The sequence below is a fragment of the Scyliorhinus torazame genome, chromosome 18 (assembly GCF_047496885.1).
Source record: "Scyliorhinus torazame isolate Kashiwa2021f chromosome 18, sScyTor2.1, whole genome shotgun sequence".
In the NCBI taxonomy this organism is placed as follows: Eukaryota; Metazoa; Chordata; class Chondrichthyes; order Carcharhiniformes; family Scyliorhinidae; genus Scyliorhinus; species Scyliorhinus torazame.
In genome coordinates this window covers 33670274-33688931 of record NC_092724.1, presented here as the reverse complement: position 1 = coordinate 33688931, position 18658 = coordinate 33670274, and the positions used below count along the sequence as shown (strand labels likewise).

Below are 18658 nucleotides of genomic sequence, written 5' to 3'. Positions count from 1 at the left end.
CATTCGAGCTCTTCTGCACTAGAGCAGTAACAACTGTGCGGGCGAATGTTAATTACCATCATTGAGATGTTGTCAGTGTCTGATAATAGTCCAATGTTCGAGAAGCTACTACTGTAAGTATCACCTCTGCTGAGAACAGGTGCAGCTAACATTTTTCAATCAGTTTAACTTTGCATGGAAGAAGTTACCATCTGTTCCACAAAAAAACAGGCCGCGCCTCATGCATAAACTGGGGTTCAGATTCGTTCAGAAATGGGTGCATTTCCTCAAAAGTACATAAAGGATTATAATGTTCAGTCAATCGATGACATTGAGCAGAGGAAATCATTTTTTCCATTTTCTAGACTTTAATTGATATGCTACTGTGATGTCTGTTTTGTCGATTCTTAACTGTTGCATTTGCCAATCCTCACATTTTTAAATGTTTGGTATCGATGACTAGTGAATGGTATTGCTGTAAGGTCCTAGATGAGACACAATTGCTACAAAGTTTCCCAGGCACTGTACAGTGGCGACCGATAAAAAAAGGTAAGGGGGTTTCAGAGGGTAGATACATAGAGGCTATTTCATCTGCTAGGGAAATCCGGAACTAGATGGCGTAATCTTAAAGTTGAAGACAGACCAATTTAGGAGTGAAGTCAGGAAGCACGTTTTCCACACAAAGCCTATTGCAAATCTGGAATTCTTTCACCCCAAAAGGCGGTGAACCGCTGGGTCAATTCAAATGTCAAGACTGAAATCAATAGATTTTATTGTCATTGCTTATGAGATAGAGGGAGGTAAATGGGAGTTGAGATGTATTCCAATCACCATCTAATGGAAAGACAAGACTAGAGGGGTTGAATGGCCCATTCCTATGGAGCTGGAGGTAAATATATTTGGAAACAGTGAAGTCACTTGTGACAAAACTATTTTAAAATGAATGTTCTCTTCTGCAATTCGAGATCGATGCGTGTTTTAAAAGAACTTCAAAAGCAGTCAATAAATGGAGAAACTCGTTCCCAATTATATTCTACCTGTTTCCTTCGATGCTGTGGCGATTTGTCTACAAACGTAAGATGGATTTTCAATGTAGTAATCGAGCAGTTCTTGCGGTGAGGCAACACAGGTTGAACTACATTGTTAACCTTATTTTTCCTATTTTAAAAATGAATGTTACTAAGTCCTTTCATTTTTTTTTCTAAGGTCAACTTGATTTTTTTTCAGGCATCTATGCGTTTGTTGTCCAAAATAAGGCTCCTTTAATATATATTAAACAATTGAAAGCGACTATATATCATATATATTATAAATGTGTTCTTAAGTCGTTAGAAAATCAGAACTATTTATTTGAGTGGTCGTCTTGTGATGGTGAAAAATCCTGTTGCCCAAAGATTCGGCCACGCCACGCCGTCCAGCACCACGTGTTCCTCGCTTTAAGATTATTTGCAGCATTTGTGTCAACGCTGCTCAAAGCTAGAATTTAACTGAAGATTGCGATGTGCATGGACGTGGCTTGGTAACGATGGCGAAAGGAAAGAAGCGGAGCTCATAATCTCTTTGCAGCGATGGATGGTGTGTGTGCAAAAAGAGACTCAGTCCATATGGTAATGAAGTGATTTCCTTATGCAAATAAGCCATTGCGGAAATAAACAGGACGCCTCGCTCGCTCCCTTCACTTCAGTAATATTTTTTTATACGACGCCATCAATTCATCACTAAGGCGGCCAAGGCAGCCCTCCCCCATCTCCCTCCTGGGCAATCAGGATCCGCCGGTTGCCTTCACTTTTCCATCGGATGTGTTAGAAGAAGCGAGAGAGAGAAAAAATAACCCGCACACGCATCTCACACCACACAACACAAGAGCCAAGACCGAGGGGCAAATGTTTCTCTGGATGGAAGTAGGAAAATTTGCAAAGGAATACAAATGAGGCGTTAGACAAGCTTCTCATTCGAGTGCAAGTTGATTACGTACTTTCACATTTCAATGGTACGTATATTTCACCGCACGGTGTCGATCGGCTTGTTGTGTTGGTTCCGGTGTCTGTGCCGCTGTGTTGCTTGTGCGATCGGGTTTGTGCCAAGATTTTGTGGTGTTTAAAGGGGAGGGGGGAAAAAGAGAGCGAGGCAGACAGACAGACAAAAAGCAAAAGCGCTGAGCTTGGCAGATTTCCCATTTGTGAGCAGATTTGCTTGCCAGCTGAAATGAATTTGTGCGTGATCTGTGTACGTGTGCATTGCCTGACGTACATTCCGGGTCCAAGTTCAAGCGTGGAGGCGAAGTGTGTGATCGTAGCGGTAATGGCCGAGCAGGGGGAGCTGCCGACTTGAACTTGACTCGTGAACCGCGACGCTGCGGCCAAAGCCGGGACACATTTCTAATCTACCTCCCCTTTAAAGGGACGTTGCGCCTTTTCCGGCCCTTTTATAACGTACACCGCCTCCTTTTGCCAAAGACCACGGTCTTCCTCCCGAGTGTCATTAAATGGCTTTTTGTGTTATTTTGCCATTAAAGACACAATTTGAAAAGTTCGGCGCACTTTAGGGAAGCGCAGGCAAGATTGCGGCCCATAGATTGATAACTTTCACTGTTTTGAAATAAATTTCCCAGCCTACACCCGTGACACTTGCAGAATAAAGCCGCGCTGTTCTAGTATATTTAACGTGCTTTATTTAGGCCCGGCAAATAGTGCTTCTTTAAATTAGTCGTGTCCATTAAAAAATGCAAATATCGAATAATTAGCCAATAGTTTAAGGATGCCCAGCTCGCTTTTCTTTTTTTAAATTACTCTGAATTAAATACGCCCAGAGGTGTAGGTTCTGTGGCATAATATTGGACGATGCAATGTTTGTGTAAAAGTGCGAGTTGGTTTAACCCATGAAGTTTTCCTGAAAGAATCCCGGCTCTCCTGCATTAAATAGAACCGTGTGTAAAAATGTTTCAAAATAGCTTTCACTGCCCTGAAATTTATCCAGCCGCAGATTCATGTAAACTTGCCATATGTTCCAGAGATGGTGAATATTGTGGTTTTAAAAAAGCCCTGACCTAAAGCGAACTGCACTTGGCATCAGGATGACACGCTCGCAACGTTCTGTGATCCACGTTGATAAAAATCGCATTTTATATTTTGAGAGATCGGGTTCCATTTGAGTATACTGCGGATATAAAAAGGCAGTGTGCCCTTTGCCTTCTGTATTGCTCGCCCGCTGCACAGTCAGAATAGCATGATCTCGCCCACTTGAGGCAGGGACGCGTCCGATTAGCTCGGACACATTGCGTCGGGCTATTGGTGTGCAGAATGGTTTGTGCTGATAACGTCGGTTGGTGGAAAGAAATGCACTCACCGGCAGAGTAAAATGAGCAATTTAATAGCATGCTTTCTTAAAGGCACCCCCCCCCCCCCGAGCATGTATGAATACACAAATTATGGCAACATTAAAATCACTGTGCATTTATACCTGCCAAAAAAAAAGGCTCTCTGTGTTTATTTTGTTTTTGTCGGCCTGGTTCGGAGGGTATTTCCATATGCAGCAGTGTCATCAAAATCCTGTGCATTGGCTTTGACTTGTGCAGTTTTGCGCTCTCCAACTACAATCTTCCATTTCACTTATCCTGTTCAAATATTTGAACTTTATCATAAAGTTGAAGGTGCGCGTAAGAATGTGTCTGTGCTGCTGGATTTCACTCGTCTTCTTTGCGGGAGGGAGGGGGGGCGAGAGTAGATTGCAACGTTTCTGTTAAAATATCTTTCAGCAGAATTGTCAGGATAATGACTACACTGCTGCTGTAAACCGTGTCCGAGAGACGCTGTATTAGTGTATATGAATCTTTGCTTCACTCTGCCGGGTTTATTGTGATCGGTTTTTTTTTTTGCGGATGAGAAAGGGCAACATTGCAGTGATCCGGTATATAGGTACCGTTGCGTATGTCAGAACGCAAGGCGCTGCGTTGCGTCTGGAGCAAATCTCTTGCCTTTAAAGCGCGCCTCTTAAAGCGGCGCTAACTTTTCCTGTTTTGTTTTGCCCACTGTGCTTTTTGGCGAATGATTAGTGGAACAATAGTGAGCAGCGAAGAGTTTAAAAAAAAAGAGAGAGGGGGGTGGTGGAAGGGGTAGGGTGGTGAAGAAAAAGTAGTTGGCGTTATTTACATTGCCGGCGATCTCCCAGTGGCCTCGGTCCATTGGCTGACAGCGGGGTTCCGAGTGGTGCTGAAATTTGGGTCTAATGGCAGAAATTCCCTGAAGTCAGATGTTTTTGGGCTTGGTCAGGACGGTTCGCGTCATTCCAGGATCGCTCTCCTTTATTCCTGTATCTTTCCCTCTCTCTCCGCCTTTCTCACCGGTTGACAGATGAAGCCCGATTTCCAGAGCTACGTTCCTTTGGATAATCCTTGATAAGTGCCACTTCTATCACCCTCCATCCTCCTCTCTTTCAATATATATATATAATTATTAATTTTGGTTGGGGGTGGGATTTAGACACCGAGGCGAGATGTCACGATGATCCAGTAACTTTTGGATGGTCTGCGACTTTGATTCCAGGTCGTCATGATGTATTCTCCTCTCTGCCTGACTCAGGTAATGCAAATGTTCTCTTGAGGCGATTTAATCATCGATTCGATTATGGGTCACGGACACCGGGGTGGGCGGCTTTTGCCACATTCGCCGCATTGTGTTTTCCCCGGGAACGCGTTTACTGTTGAAAATGGCGGGATAATTTCTGCAGCGTGCTGCCCGTCCCGGAGCCCCCCCGCCCCCCGCGATCGCCTCGCCAAGTCTTCCATTCTCTCTCTCTTCCCAGGCGGCGGCTGCCAAGAGGCGACCCGCATTTAGTTACATCTGCGTTTCCCCCTCCCTCATCAATTAAAAAAAAAAAAAACACCCACAGCTGACCGTTTTTTTTGTTTCACATTTACGGAACGTTTGACTCGTTCCAAGTTCGCTTTAGTTGTGTGGCGGAGCGGTTCCATTCGCTGCTACGAAGTTTTAAAAACAATTGTGTGTCTGTGGTTGTCAGAAATAGGAAGAGGTTCTGCAGCGCGGAGACTAGCCTCTCTTCCCCCCCCCCCCCCCCCCTCCCAAACTTATTTTTTCTTGCACTGTTATATTGTTGGAGCGATTCTGTTATTTATTCCCCAGGTTGTTTCCTTTCAAACCCCCAGATTGTTATGCAAACGTTTGGGAAGTGTAATAAAGTATGGGAAATTGTTGGGAGTGGTGGGGTCGAGCAAGATGTTTTATATTTTAGCAGGTGCCCAGGTTCTCTAAAGCGAGGAGCTCATTTAATGCATATTTGGGAATCCTGTCGGTTTTAAGTTTTTTGACTGCTCCGCAAAGTGTTTTTAACTTTATAAAAAAAAAACAATTTGTTTCTGAGTGCAGGTTGTTTGACCATACATTTATTTTCGCAGTAGTCATAATATTGATTTTTAGAGGTATATGTCCTGGTATATGTCCCAAATGTAATTCAGTAAGGGGTCTCTTCCCTTCATGTGTTTATTCATAAAGTGGTGCTATTTACACAGTTGTGTTTATTTCTGTATTAATAGGATGTATACCTGGTGGGAAAGGTTGTTCTGAAGTTGTTTTATTTGACAGAGGCATGGCATTGGTGGTGGTTTGGTCCACAATTGGGCAGTGTAACTTCACAAACTCCTTTCAGAAATTTCAATTTGTGTATCCCTGGAAGAACTGTTTAATAAATCCAGTGAAGTAGTAAATTTCACCTGGAAAAAAAAACTTTGCAATTCGGCTTCCCCTTTCCTGACTTCAGATACGCAAAGTTATACTTCAGAGTAGTTGCTTACAAGGAAATGGAAGGATTGATTGCTGAATAAAAGCCTCAGTAATGGCGGGAACAGGAGATGCAAATAAAGTGATCTCTGAAGATGCCATAAATTTAATAATTTGTCCATATTTTATTTTCTAAGGATCAAGAATGTAAAATCTATTTTAAAGCGGGAGAGCAGCTTGCAGTAATCTGAAAGCAGTTCAAGTGTAGCTAATCAGTCCAGACAGTCTGTATCGGATAACAAAAGCTGCATTATTGTCCTATTAAATATTTAAATAGTTTCATGGTCTAGAAGCATTATAAACATTCTTTAATAATAACAGACAAAGGGAACTTCCCATATAGAACAAGAAGACATTTCATTTGTGTTTTAAGAAAAAACGAAAGTGAAAGGGTTCGGAGTAATTTATGCATTATAATTGGGAACCTGAATGCTCATTTAGCAGGATACTTTATGCATTTATTGAGTCTTATCATGTTCCTTCCCTTGTGGTATTTCCTTTGGCACTTTTTCTTTCTTTCATTAAGCGTATCATCCATTATGAGAAAATTCTTACACCTCTCAAACTGTTTATTTTTTTTTCTTCATTTGCTTCTATGTTCACATTCTGTTCGGTTGTCTTTTACATATTCCATCCTCTTTGCCACGCTGTATATCATTTTTCTATTCCTGCCAGTTTCTAACCTTTAACATAAAGTGTTGGAGGACCATGTGAACATATTGCTGCTAATAGCTATATTTAATCTGTTAACTTTGAGGAAACTCAAGGCCAGTGGACCACTGAGCCTTGAGAAATTGACTGAATTGAAATAGGAAACAATGTGCATATGTATATCATATCAAAACATATTGATCTGAGAAACTATCTTTACAGTCAGATCTATAGTATTAGTTACAGTCATAGTGTAAAGGCATGTAAAAACTGTGAATTTTGAGGCCTGTGGTTTGCGGGTGTCTGTATGCTATAATTTAGAATGGCCAACATTAGGTGTTGGGCACAAAATTAGTATTCACAAATGTCCTGGGTTTCCAAACATTGCTTTGCTATTGCCATTTTTTTTGGTTGGTGTTGGGGGGGAACGGGGGACAATTTAATAACATGAATTTAATATGGGTTGACATTTTCTTCCAGGAGTACCTTGTCAGGTCTTGTGTGCATTTGTTTAAGTTAATCTTGGATATTATCCCAATGGCCCTTTAAACATAAGGAAACAGTCATAAGGTGAATGTTGGCTGGCTGCAGTTTCTGATACATGCCACAACATTAATGCCAGTAACATGGAATGTAAATGACCAGGTGGCATCTCCCTTCAGTACAATAGTCCGAGATGATTTTATGCATGTGCTGGTTGGTTCAGAGAGCAAGCAATTAGTTTGTTTTGTAATTAAGAATTTGTAATTGAATGGTGCAACAGCCTCACCTACTACGCTTTTAACTTTGGAACCTAAGTTTGAATGGACTGATTCAATAGTTTTAACCACTGATATATGTGTATGTGCTCCTTTACTCACTTGAGCAAGTTTGTCCACTTCGAGGTTTGGGATGAAATGAGCAAATTCAAAGTTCCAACTTTCCATCAATCACCTGGGGCATCGGAAATTTGAACTCACTGATTTAATTAAAAATCAGACAATTTGTGCAAGTTCAAGCAATGGACTTGCCCTAAGTGAGGTGGCACTCATTTTCCCCATTCTTTGCCCACAGCCTCAGAGCAGGTATTAGTGCATTTAAGCTCACATTAGTCTGCTCATGTTTTTCATATGGTGCAAATCTACCTCTTCAAATGCTCCGATGGTGCTAAGAATGCAAAACAACAGCATTTCATTTAAGATACCCTAAAAACTTTACATAAATATCTTTCGCAGAGGATGATTTTGATAGGATGCAGTCATCACTTCTTAGGGTGGACTTCAGACAAGTATCAGGCCAGAGGAGAAAGAGCTTTTCTTTGCAGACAGAAGTACGATATCTTAAACTACTAGTGTTTGATGCTTACAATGGAGATCAAAGTGAAAACGTTCCATTCCCTGCATAAAAACACACAAAAAATAGTGGTTGGTTAATTAGCTTTAATGACATTTGCAGTTAATAGCATATTGCATATTCATAATTTTAAATCAATATCATGCATTAAAATTATTTCGCTTGTCACCTACTGAAAAGTTTTTTGAAGGGGTTGAATTAACCACAAGGTAAATAGTAGTACCAGGGATTTTTTTTGTCTGCCTGGTTTCATTTAAGACCTTATGGAAGCCAGTATTAACTCACAGCCACCCCACTTTGCACCTGAAAAGTGGACAACTAGGAGTTCAAAACTAATGTGCACTTCGGCTCTGATGTAATAGGTTTTAAGCAAGAACAGAGGCGAGAGTAGGTGGAAGGGAACAAAAGTGAAGATCTGTGATGGGAGGTAAGGGAGGCGAGATTAAAGGACAAACGGAATGATGGTGCAAGGCAAAAGGGAATGGCAATGGCTCAAATAAAGAAACAAAAAAAGAGTCGGCACAAGGTGTAAATGAGTAAAGCAGAATCATTGCCAAGAGTTTCCACACAAAAATCTTTTTATAAATGAGGGCAGTGATTATGAACTTAAATGGTTGAACCCAGTCTGAGTCTGGAAGGCCATAAAGTGCTTAATGGAAAGGTGAAGTGCTGTTCCTTGAGATTACATCGGGCTGCAGTGGAACAATGTAGCAGGCCGAGTTCAGAGTGGGAAATGGCGCAGAGAATTAAAATGACAGGCAACTGGAAGCTCAGGCTGAATGGAGGTGTTAAGAGAAGATTTGATGGAGGTATTCAAAAGCATAAGCGGTTTTGATGGAGTAAATATTGAGAAACTGTTGCTACCGGCAGATGGATGGGAGGACACAGATTTAGATAATTGGCAAAAGGTGACCCGAGCGCACATTTTTGCATGGTAAGCTGTTATGATCGGGAATGCACTGCCTGAAAGGATGATAGAAGCAGTTTTAATAGTAATTTTCAAAAAGGATTTACTTAAATAATTGCAGGGGACAAAATGAAATTGCCGGGTTATGGGATAAGACGAGAGAGCATTTGATAGCACTACCAAACTGCAGGCAAAGGCACAATGGATTAAAAGGCCACCTTCTGTGCTGTATCATGCTATGAATCCATTCTGTGACTTAATGTCAAAGTGCATAACTTGGGGACAACAACTTTAAAATGAATGGGGCCTAAATTACAAACAATTGCCCATTTTGCAGGTGTAAAACAAGTACAGCTGTGACAAATAGAGTGAGAGGACCTGAAAGTCCACTCCCAGATTTGCACGTGTGCCAAGGCCAATGCCAACTTTGGCACGGCCTTTCTTTTTAGATGGATCCTTTTGCAAAATTTGTTTAGACAGAGCTTGCACTACCAAAGCTCCAACTATTTTCTCAGACACTAGAATAATTGAACCAACAGTTCTTTAAAGAACTCCTGGAGGCTGTACTAATTGCACTCCGGTTAGGGACCAAATGAATTTAAGCAGCAACAAAGTTCCAGTTAGTCTAGGGTTTGGAAAAACTTTTCCTCTCACAGTGGATTATTTGTAATAGGAATAGATATAGGAGGAAGTAAAACCACCATCGTCCCAGCTGACCACAGGCTGCTTTCCCCTTTGAAGGGGAGAGCTGATTGGTGATTATTTAACCTGAGGATTACTATACCTCAGGCGAGCGGCAAGGTTGAGAAGGTTGGGCCTTCATGTACAACCCCAGCCAGTATGGGATTTGAACCCATGATGTAAGTTTTCAGATAGGTCCAGACTTGGGATTACCAATAAATCATGAGATATGATGGTTCTTTTGCATTTTGAGACTTTTGAAAAATATTTTAGGAGGGGGGGAGGGAGAACCACTTTAAAAAAAAATAGAGACGGTGATATGGTGAAAATGTCACTGGATTAGTTCAGTGTATCCGAACAGGCGTGGAGTGTGGCAACTAGCAGATTTTTACAGTACCTTCATTGCAGTATTAATGTAAGCCTAATTGAGACACTAATAAAGTTTATTATTATTCCGAGGCCCAGGCAAATGCTCTGGCGACAGGGTACAAATCCCATCATGGCAGCTGGTGGAATTTAAATTCAATTAATAAAAAATCTGGAAAAGAAGCTAGTCTCTGTAAAGGTGACCATGTTAACAATGATTGATTGTTGTAAAACTCATTTGGTTTACTAATGTTCTTTTGAGAAGGAAATCTGCCATGCTTATCCTGTCTGGCCTACATGTGACACCAGACCAACAGCAATGTGGTTGACTCTTAACTGTCACCTGCAATGGCCTAACAAGCCACTGGGCTCAAGAGCAACAATTGATGGGCAACAAATAATCTGAAGTCTTGCCTAATTATCTTTTGTGCTCAGTATGTTTTTCCATGGAATTTCTCCTGACTATATTAAGTAGATGGGGTGGGACCTTTGATTTGATAGATTTTACCTGATCTCTGGAAGGAACAGGCTCGATGAGTAATTTCTCACTTGCAGTTTGTGTTTTATGTTGCAATTTGGTTGTAAAATGTACTTAGAGCCGTATTTCAAATCAAACCAGAAACAACAAAATATAGCTGGAATGTGTAATAAATTTCAAGATTTTTTATTACTGATGTTACACATTTGGAAACAGGATAGAATATTGCTCAGGCTGACTGAGGATTTGTTATATATCGGAAACATATCGTGTTTAAGTTCCTTAGTTCTCCACTCCAAGGGGCAAAATAAAATAATTTACTGGCAATATGTTTTGTGCTGGAGAACTGGTTTGCATGCCAGCTTTTTACTTTGCAAGTTGTTTGGATTTATTCCCGAATGATGGCCCTCGGTTGGCTATAAAGATCCTATTTGAAATTAATTTAGACAGTTCGATCTAAAGCACAGACTGTCCCTAAGTCACCAGTTATTGGCATGCACAAACAAAGAGATTGGGGGATGCTATTGTTGGGAATGGCTAATGTCACACTAGTGTCGTTAGGGCTGTTACTCTGAAGTTAGAGATAAAGCATGTTATTGGGACACAAGTGGAGGAAACAGAAACTTTGTTTTCAGTTGGGCTGTACCTGACGGAAAGTACTTAATATTGATACTGGATGGCTGAAATGTGAAAGGTGTTCTATTTCCCATCAGTATTATCTCTCAACTTTGATAAAGAGAAGTTCAAAGCAAATTCAGGGAGAAGACATTTCACTCAGACAATTTGTTGAAGGCATTTGACATGCTGTTTTGAAACAATGACACTGACAGGACTTCAGAATTGCCTTCGTACATTTCAAATGACTCCACTGTCATCTGCATTGACAGAGGTTGTTTAGAACAGTGGTCATTTCTCAATGACCCTTGCTGCTATGACCTTTCAGCATGTTCTTCCATTAGGGAAAAGGAATTTAATCTGAATCTTTCTGTCCTCGATAGGCAGGACAACACACAGTATAGATTTGGCGCCAGCACTGAATGTTTGTTTCATTAACAAATTTTGGCATTACTTTTTTGGAACATTGGGGTTTTAGTTGCATGCTCCATTTTGTGAAATTGCAATGTTTTTGTTCTATAACACCCAAGGGCCTTGATCATAATATTCTGCTCACCAGCCAATTGTTGGAAACTTTAAATATCCAATGGAGAAATCAATATAAGGATCAATCAAAATCTCCTTTGAGTCAGCATATTAAATGATATGTAATATTTTGACTTAAATATATAATGGCAAATCCTATTTGTACTAAACAGGCCGGTATTATATTTCAGAACGTTAGCATATTTCTTGTAATGCAAAATTCTCATGCAAAAATATTTTTTATTGCTGGTGAATCACCTGCCATGTTGCTTCTGCTCTACATAGTTGGGATTAAGGTTCTGGTGGTAGACAAGCAGCAGGGAGATTGCGAGCAGTGTAGTGGCTGCTTGCAAAGTCAGCTGAGGAGTTGGAGTGAATGCAATGCCACTTTGCTAGGCCAAGTACTGAGAAGTGAGTGAGAAGTCTAATGCGGAGAGAGTGCCAGTAGGAAGACCATCACATCAGATATTATTTAGGATCTATTTATTTACAAATGTATTTAGTCATTTATAAATAGCAATGATTTAAGTGGCCCACCTGCCCATATGGTTCTTCCTCAGGGCAGGTGTTAACTTGAGATTCTCATGAGATTCTTGAAACAATTTGGTTGACTCTTAAGTACCCCCTCTTGAAGTGGCCTAGCAAGCCATTCAGTTGTATAACACCATTAGAACGTCTATAAGGAATGAAATCTGACATTGTCATTTCTGGTGCCAAAATCAATGGCAAACCCAGCCCTGTGTTGACTCTGCAAAGACCTCTTTATCAACATCTGGGGGTTTGTGCCAAATTTGGGAGAGCTGTCCCACAGACTAGGCAAGCACCAGCCTGACATAGTCATATTCACTGAATCACACCCTATAGATGGTGCCCCAGACAGCACCATCCTTGGTTACGCCCTGTCTTACTGACACGGTGGCACAGTGGTTAGTACTGCTGCCTCAGAGCGCCAGGGACCTGGGTTCGATTCTTATCTCGGGTGACTCTGTGTAGGGTTTACACTTTCGTCCTGTGTCTGCGTGGGTTACTTCCACGTACTCCAGTTTCCTCCCAAAGATGTGCAGGTTAGGTGGTTTGGCCATGCTAAACTGTCCCTAAGTGTCCAAAGGTTAGGTGGGGTTATGGGGATAGGGTGGGTGATTGGGCCTAGGTAGGTTCTATTTCGCGATGTTGGTGCAGACTTGATGGGCCCTGACAATATTTTGGCAATAGTATTGGCAAATCGTACTCCATAACTTGCCGTGCCCCTAACCAAATTGGTATGGTGCAATTGCAACACTGGGTCTAACCGGCAATTTGGAAAATTGCCAAGGTATATCCTGTACACAAAAAGCAGGACAAATCCAACCCAGTTAATTGTTGCCCCATCAACCTACCCTCAATCATCAGTAAAGTGATGGAAGGGATCATCATCAATGCTTTCAAGTGGCACTTGCATAGCAATAACTTGCTCAGTTTGGGATCCACCAGGATCACCCAGCTCCTGACCTCATTACAGCCTTGGTTCAAACATGGAAAAAAGAGCTGAATTCCAGAGTTGAGCGGAGAGTGACTGCCCTTGACATCAATGCAGCATTTGACCACGTATGGCATCAAGGAGCCCTAGCAAAACTGGATTAATGGGAATCGGGGAAACTCTCTGCTTGTTGGAATCATACCTGGCACCAAGGAAGATGGTTGTAGTTGTTGGAGATCAATCATCTCCGTTCCAGGACAAAACTGCAGGAGCTTCTCTAGGTAATGTCCTTGGCCCAGCCATCTTCAGCTACTTCATAAGGTCAGAAGTGGGGATGTTCACAGAGCATTGTACTATGTTCAGCACCATTCATGACTCCTCAGATACTCGAGCAGTCCATGTCCAAATACAGCAATACCTGGATCATATCCAGGCTTGGGCTGACAAGTGGCAAGTAACATATGTGTCATACAAGTGCAACGCAATTACCTTCTCGAACAAGCGAGCATCTAACTATCGTCCCTTGAAATTCAATTGTATTACCATTGCTGAATCACTCACCATCAACATCCTGTGGATTACCATTGATCAGAAAATTAACTGAACCAGCCATATAAATACTGTGGCTACAAGAGCAGGCCAGAGGCTAGGAATACTTGAACAAGGGACACATCTGACTCCTCAAATGCTGTCCACCATCTACAGCACAGAAGTCAGAAGTGTGGTGGAATACCCTCCACTTACCGAGATGAGTACAGCTTCAGCAGCACTCAAACTCAACACGATCAAGGAAAAATCAGCCTGCTTCATTGGCATCCCATCCACAAACATTCACTTCTTCCACCACTGGCATACAGTAGCATCAGTGAGTACCATCTACAAGATGCACTGCAGGAACTCACCAAGGCTCTTTAGACTGCACCTTTCAAACCCATGACCACTATCATCTAGAAGGACAAGGGCAGCAGACTCGTGGGAATATGACAACTAAAAGTTCCCCTCCAAGCCACACACCATCCTGTCTTGGAAATATATTGCGGTTCCTTCACTGCTGAGTTGCAATCCTGAATCTCTCTCCCTAGCTGCATTGTGGGTGTACCTACACCAAATGGACCTGCAGTGGGTCAAGGTGGCAGCTCACCACCACTATCCCAAGGGCAATTAGGGCTGGATAATAAAAGTGGCCCAGCCAGCGATGCCCACATCCCTTGAATGAATAAGAAAACATACTTGGGTAGAGTAGTTGAGATAACTAATTGGAGGGGTGGCACGATGACACATCGGTTAGCACTGCTGCCTGACAGCGCCAGGGACCCGGATTCAATTCCGGCCTTTGGTGACTGTGTGGACTTTGCACTTGTCTGCATGGGTTTCCTTTGGGTGCTCCGGTTTCCTCCCATAGTCCAAAAATGTGCAAGTTAGGTGGATTGGCCATGCTAAATTGCCCCTCAGTTTCCTATGATCTGCAGGTTAGGAAGGGTTATTGGGATGGGGCAGAAGGGTGCTCTTTCAGAGGGTTGGTGCACACTCGATGGGCCAAATGCCCTCCTTCTGTACTGTAGGAATTCTATTGTTCTATGTTTTCCTGATGATTTTTATACTCAACCTTCTCATAGGTGGTGTGCAACCATGGCTAAACAACCAACCATACAATGCTGGAGGCAGGAAGGGGGTACACATCTGTCTGATACAAGTATCCCCGTTGCACTGTCTGGACTGCACTGCAAATACTCCACTTAGGTATCCGCATTTAAAGACTTTATTGAGGTCTCAACTGCCTGGGGCTGTCTGCAGCGAAGCTGAAATCCTTCACCTTCTGATTTGAAGGTGGGAATGCTGCATCTAAAGCAGAAGCTAACTTCATGTATGCGATAACCGCTGTTATATTCTACCTGTTTAACTTTAATAATGGTTGTCAGACAGGGAGCTTTCATAGTGGTTATTTTGCACAGAAAACATTGGTACAGTGTGTGGGTTACAAGACTAACAAACCAGAAGTTACATTCTGTACAATAGTTACAAACACACAACAATCAGAAGAATAGGCTATGAATCTTCAATGTTGGATGAGCCATCAGATAATTGGGCAGGATATACACGGATTGGTATATTTCTGAAGGTGATGAATCATTAAGGACGTTGGGCAGGAAGTACAACTATGCAACTGTAACTCTGTAGTTTTATCTGCCACCCTAGCAATGTAACATGGCAGCAGATATGCAGATCTTAAATACAGAAAATGTGGCTAAAAATTTATATTGAATAATAATCTTTATTAGTGTCACAAGTAGGCTTACATTAACACTGCAATGAAGTTACTGTGAAAATTCCCTAGTCGCCACACTACGGCACCTGTTCGAATACACGGAGGGAGAATTCAGAATGTCCAATTCACCTAACAAGCACGTATTTCGGGACATGTGGGAGGAAACCGGAGCGCCGGGAGGAAACCCACGCAGACACGGGGAGAATGTACAGACTCCGCACTGACAATGACCCAAGTCGGGAATTGAAACTGTTTAATTGGCGCTGCGAAGCAACAGTGCTAACCACTGTGCTACTGTGCCGCCCACTTCTTCACTTGCATGACTTCTTCATTGTAATATCACATTTAGATTTCTTTACCAAACATATTGCCGTATACTTATGTTTTTGTTTCATTTTTGGTCATTTGCAAACCAGATATACATGATAGCATACAGTTAAAAATTATGTAGTACAGTGAGCACATGCGGATGAAGTCGGTTAATGCCAGGTGGAAAACAGGCTGATAGTCATTAATCTGTTTTTGTACTGTGCCCAAGTTCCTATTCCATGGAGAAAAAGGCACAAAATAAATGAGCTGTGAGAAGAAGAACATATGACACAAAATATAGCAAGCCACAATCTATTCTGATGGGTGTAAATGTATAAACTCATAGTAAACTTGCAACAAGCAGTTCTAACTGTGCCATTGTTTTCATGTTGTCATTTTATCGATGATCTTGTTTGTCTGTTTTTAAGGACTGTGGTTTCTGCAGTGATACAAGAATGTGCCGTGTAGAAATGGATAGAAAAAGCACAAAGTTTCATTTCTGTTCTGTTCCCTTTTGGCTTTTAATGCAAGCTATTTATAAATGCAACAAAGCAGAGAAAACAAAATATTTAATTTGTCAGTGGACTAATGTGAGTCTGCACAGCCTTGTTAAAGGTTGTATAATCTAATTCCATTAGGCATTGTTTTTCCTCTAATAATTCTGTTCTAAGCATTGAGTAGAATTCCTCTTGAATGGCTCAGTATAAAAACCTATGAGAAGGAGGTTATTCCAAATGTACTAACCATTGAGTAATTCCATCTTTTCTAATATCTATCTAAGATTTACTTTTGGCAAATTCAGAGTTAAGCATTGGTCATACTGGATTTATTTTACGGCATGTTCTAAGTTGATCTCATCCATAGTGCATAATGCTTTAATCGGTTTGATAGGGGCTTTTTTAACTCTGCATCCTCTTCAATGTGTGTACTTTCCCATGTCTGCCACTATATCTCCAAAATGTTCTTGTTCATTCTTTAATATCACTTTTATTCAGTCTCATGTCATTCCTGGTTTCTCATGATTTTTATTTTGTTGGAAATCCATCCTGCGATAATTTGTTAAATGGTTTCTGAAAACATAAATAACCTACAGTCTCAACATCTCAAATTTGCTTAATCCTTTTAATGAATGAAACATTGGAAAAGTTTTCACAGGAAATGGATGCTGGGCCAAGATTGAGAGACCAGGAAGAATGATTCAAAATTGATTTTGAGTCTTTAAAGGCTGATGGAGGTGGAGAGGGTTGGAGGAAGGATCTTTGCAGAATAGGTCTAAGGCAGCTGGTGGCTCTGACATTAATGATGGGGTAAAACGATGAGTATGGGGAAGGGTCATTGGGAGTGAACGAACTTGAGAGTCACTGGATATTGCTTTAGAGAGGAGTAAAAGGGCTGGAAGAGCTTGCAGAGGTAAAGTCGGACAGATCTATGAAGTGACGTAGATGAGAATTTCAATGTTTCAGAGAATGGTGAAATTTGGGAAGAATGGGTGGAGAACAAGTGTGCCTTGATGCAGGGCGAGACTTGAGTGGCAGAGAAGTTGAGCTTCTGGCAGGGCGAGACATGAGTGGCACAGTTTTAGAGAAGTTGAGTTTCTGGCGGGAGGAAAATGTGAGTCTCAAAAGGAGGACTGGCAATAGCAAGGAGGAATTTGGAGGAGTAAAGTGGGATTTAGATCAGTCGGGTCTGGAAGTGACAAAGAATCCAATCAGTGATAGAGCAGGTAATGTTGAGGAAGTGGACATATGGTGATGGATCGTTGTATAGGATCAGAGATGGATATCATTTGTGTATACAATGAAGCTTCCCCTATGGATGATGTTGCTTAGGGACAAAAGTCTAGATTAATTGGAGAGAATTCAACCTTTACTTATAATGTCAACAAACAGGTTGAGGAGGTTAGTCAGGCAGGATTTACATCTTCTAAATGCTATTAGTTCTTAGCATCTTGTGCAACCTATTCCTTAGAATAGTTTTCAGTGTTTTATTATTGATGTTGGACTAATGTGTTGCTGGTTGGCAGGTTTAGATTTATTCTCCTTTTATGAATATAAATGCTGCACTTGCTATCTTTAATTCCTCCAGAATGTCAGCAGCAATCAATCATTCATTTATGACTATAATCAGTGCCCACAATCCTCTTCACTAATCTTGACTCTTGGATTTCTGTCCCTTAATTCCGTGAATTCGTTAATTTTAAGTTCCATTAACCTACCAACTTTGTTCCTCCGATTTAATTTCAAATCTTGCAGGATTTTCATTGTACTACAGTCCAATTTAAGTTAATAAGTCAGTATTATCCTCCTTAATGAATATTTCCAGAAAATAATTAATTGATGCTACTGTTTTTCATTTATCTTAAATTCCTCTGCCACTTCTTTCCTCTCGGTGTTAATTTTCTTGGTAATAACTCATGTTGTCATGCTACCAGAACAAATGTGTTATTGTTACGCTTATGAACCTTTGATAAGTTCATCTCTTGTGCTTCCCAAGCTCTGAAAATTAGCAACAGTATATTTGCATGTGTTGAGATGATATTAGCTGCCACATCTCCGATATGTAGAACGCTTGGAAGTTAACTATTTAGGGGTCAATCCATTACACAAAAGCTAGAAATTGAACTTTTCTTTTAGCTTGAAAGGGAAAGTTCTCTTTGAGGACACCAGAAAAGCATTTGCAGAAAAATAACTAGCAAAACAAGGAGGAAACCCCCAGATTCAGTCATGGTGTTGGCTTTACAAATTTTTGTTGTGATTAGCGATAGGAGAGGAAACGTATACTGGAAATGTCCCACCCGACAGACCATCCTGTTCCAGACAGCATAGTTTCCATACCCTAAAACAAAGGTTAGCATTTGGATGTTCTGTTCAAGGGAAAGAATGAAATCAATCTCAAAACTCAAACTGTGGGGAAACAGCTGATGTAACATCAGTGAATGAAATGTTCGTTCAGAAGAAATGGTTTGATGGACATGTCTGATGCACAGCATTGTAGTATTTATTTAGGCAAGTGTGAGGGCGGGGATACTGTGCTTGTCCCTAGTCTGTAATTTCTGACCGCCTTTGATGAATGGTACCTATGGTGTACACCTAATGTTACCGATTCCTGCTGTCATTGTTTAATTTAAGTGACTGGAATAACAGTGTATGGGCTTTCATAACTTTATTGAATTATTTGCCATATATTTAAGTCTTTTCTAAAAAGTTAACTCATTCTGCTGATATTTGTTTTTGATGGAAATCTATTCCACCCATTTTGTTTACTGTTATGCAGCCAATCAAAAGTTGCAGTTGAAACCTTT

At 41.1% G+C, this 18658-nt stretch overlaps 1 protein-coding gene across 4 annotated transcripts in view; it reads left to right on the top strand.

Annotated features, from left to right (window-relative positions):
* The first annotated feature begins 1414 nt into the window (after positions 1 to 1414).
* The window catches only part of nfic (nuclear factor I/C), a 788712-nt gene continuing 771468 nt past the window's right edge, over positions 1415 to 18658 (top strand). Inside the window, exon 1 of one of the 4 annotated variants that reach the window (XM_072482537.1) lies at positions 1415 to 1969. In XM_072482537.1, coding sequence (XP_072338638.1) covers positions 1967 to 1969 — 3 coding nt within the window. In that variant the 5' untranslated portion in view covers positions 1415 to 1966. Of the gene's footprint in view, positions 1970 to 3964; positions 4557 to 18658 lie in introns of those variants that run through there. The other 3 variants (XM_072482538.1, XM_072482536.1, XM_072482539.1) reach the window with 3 other exon arrangements.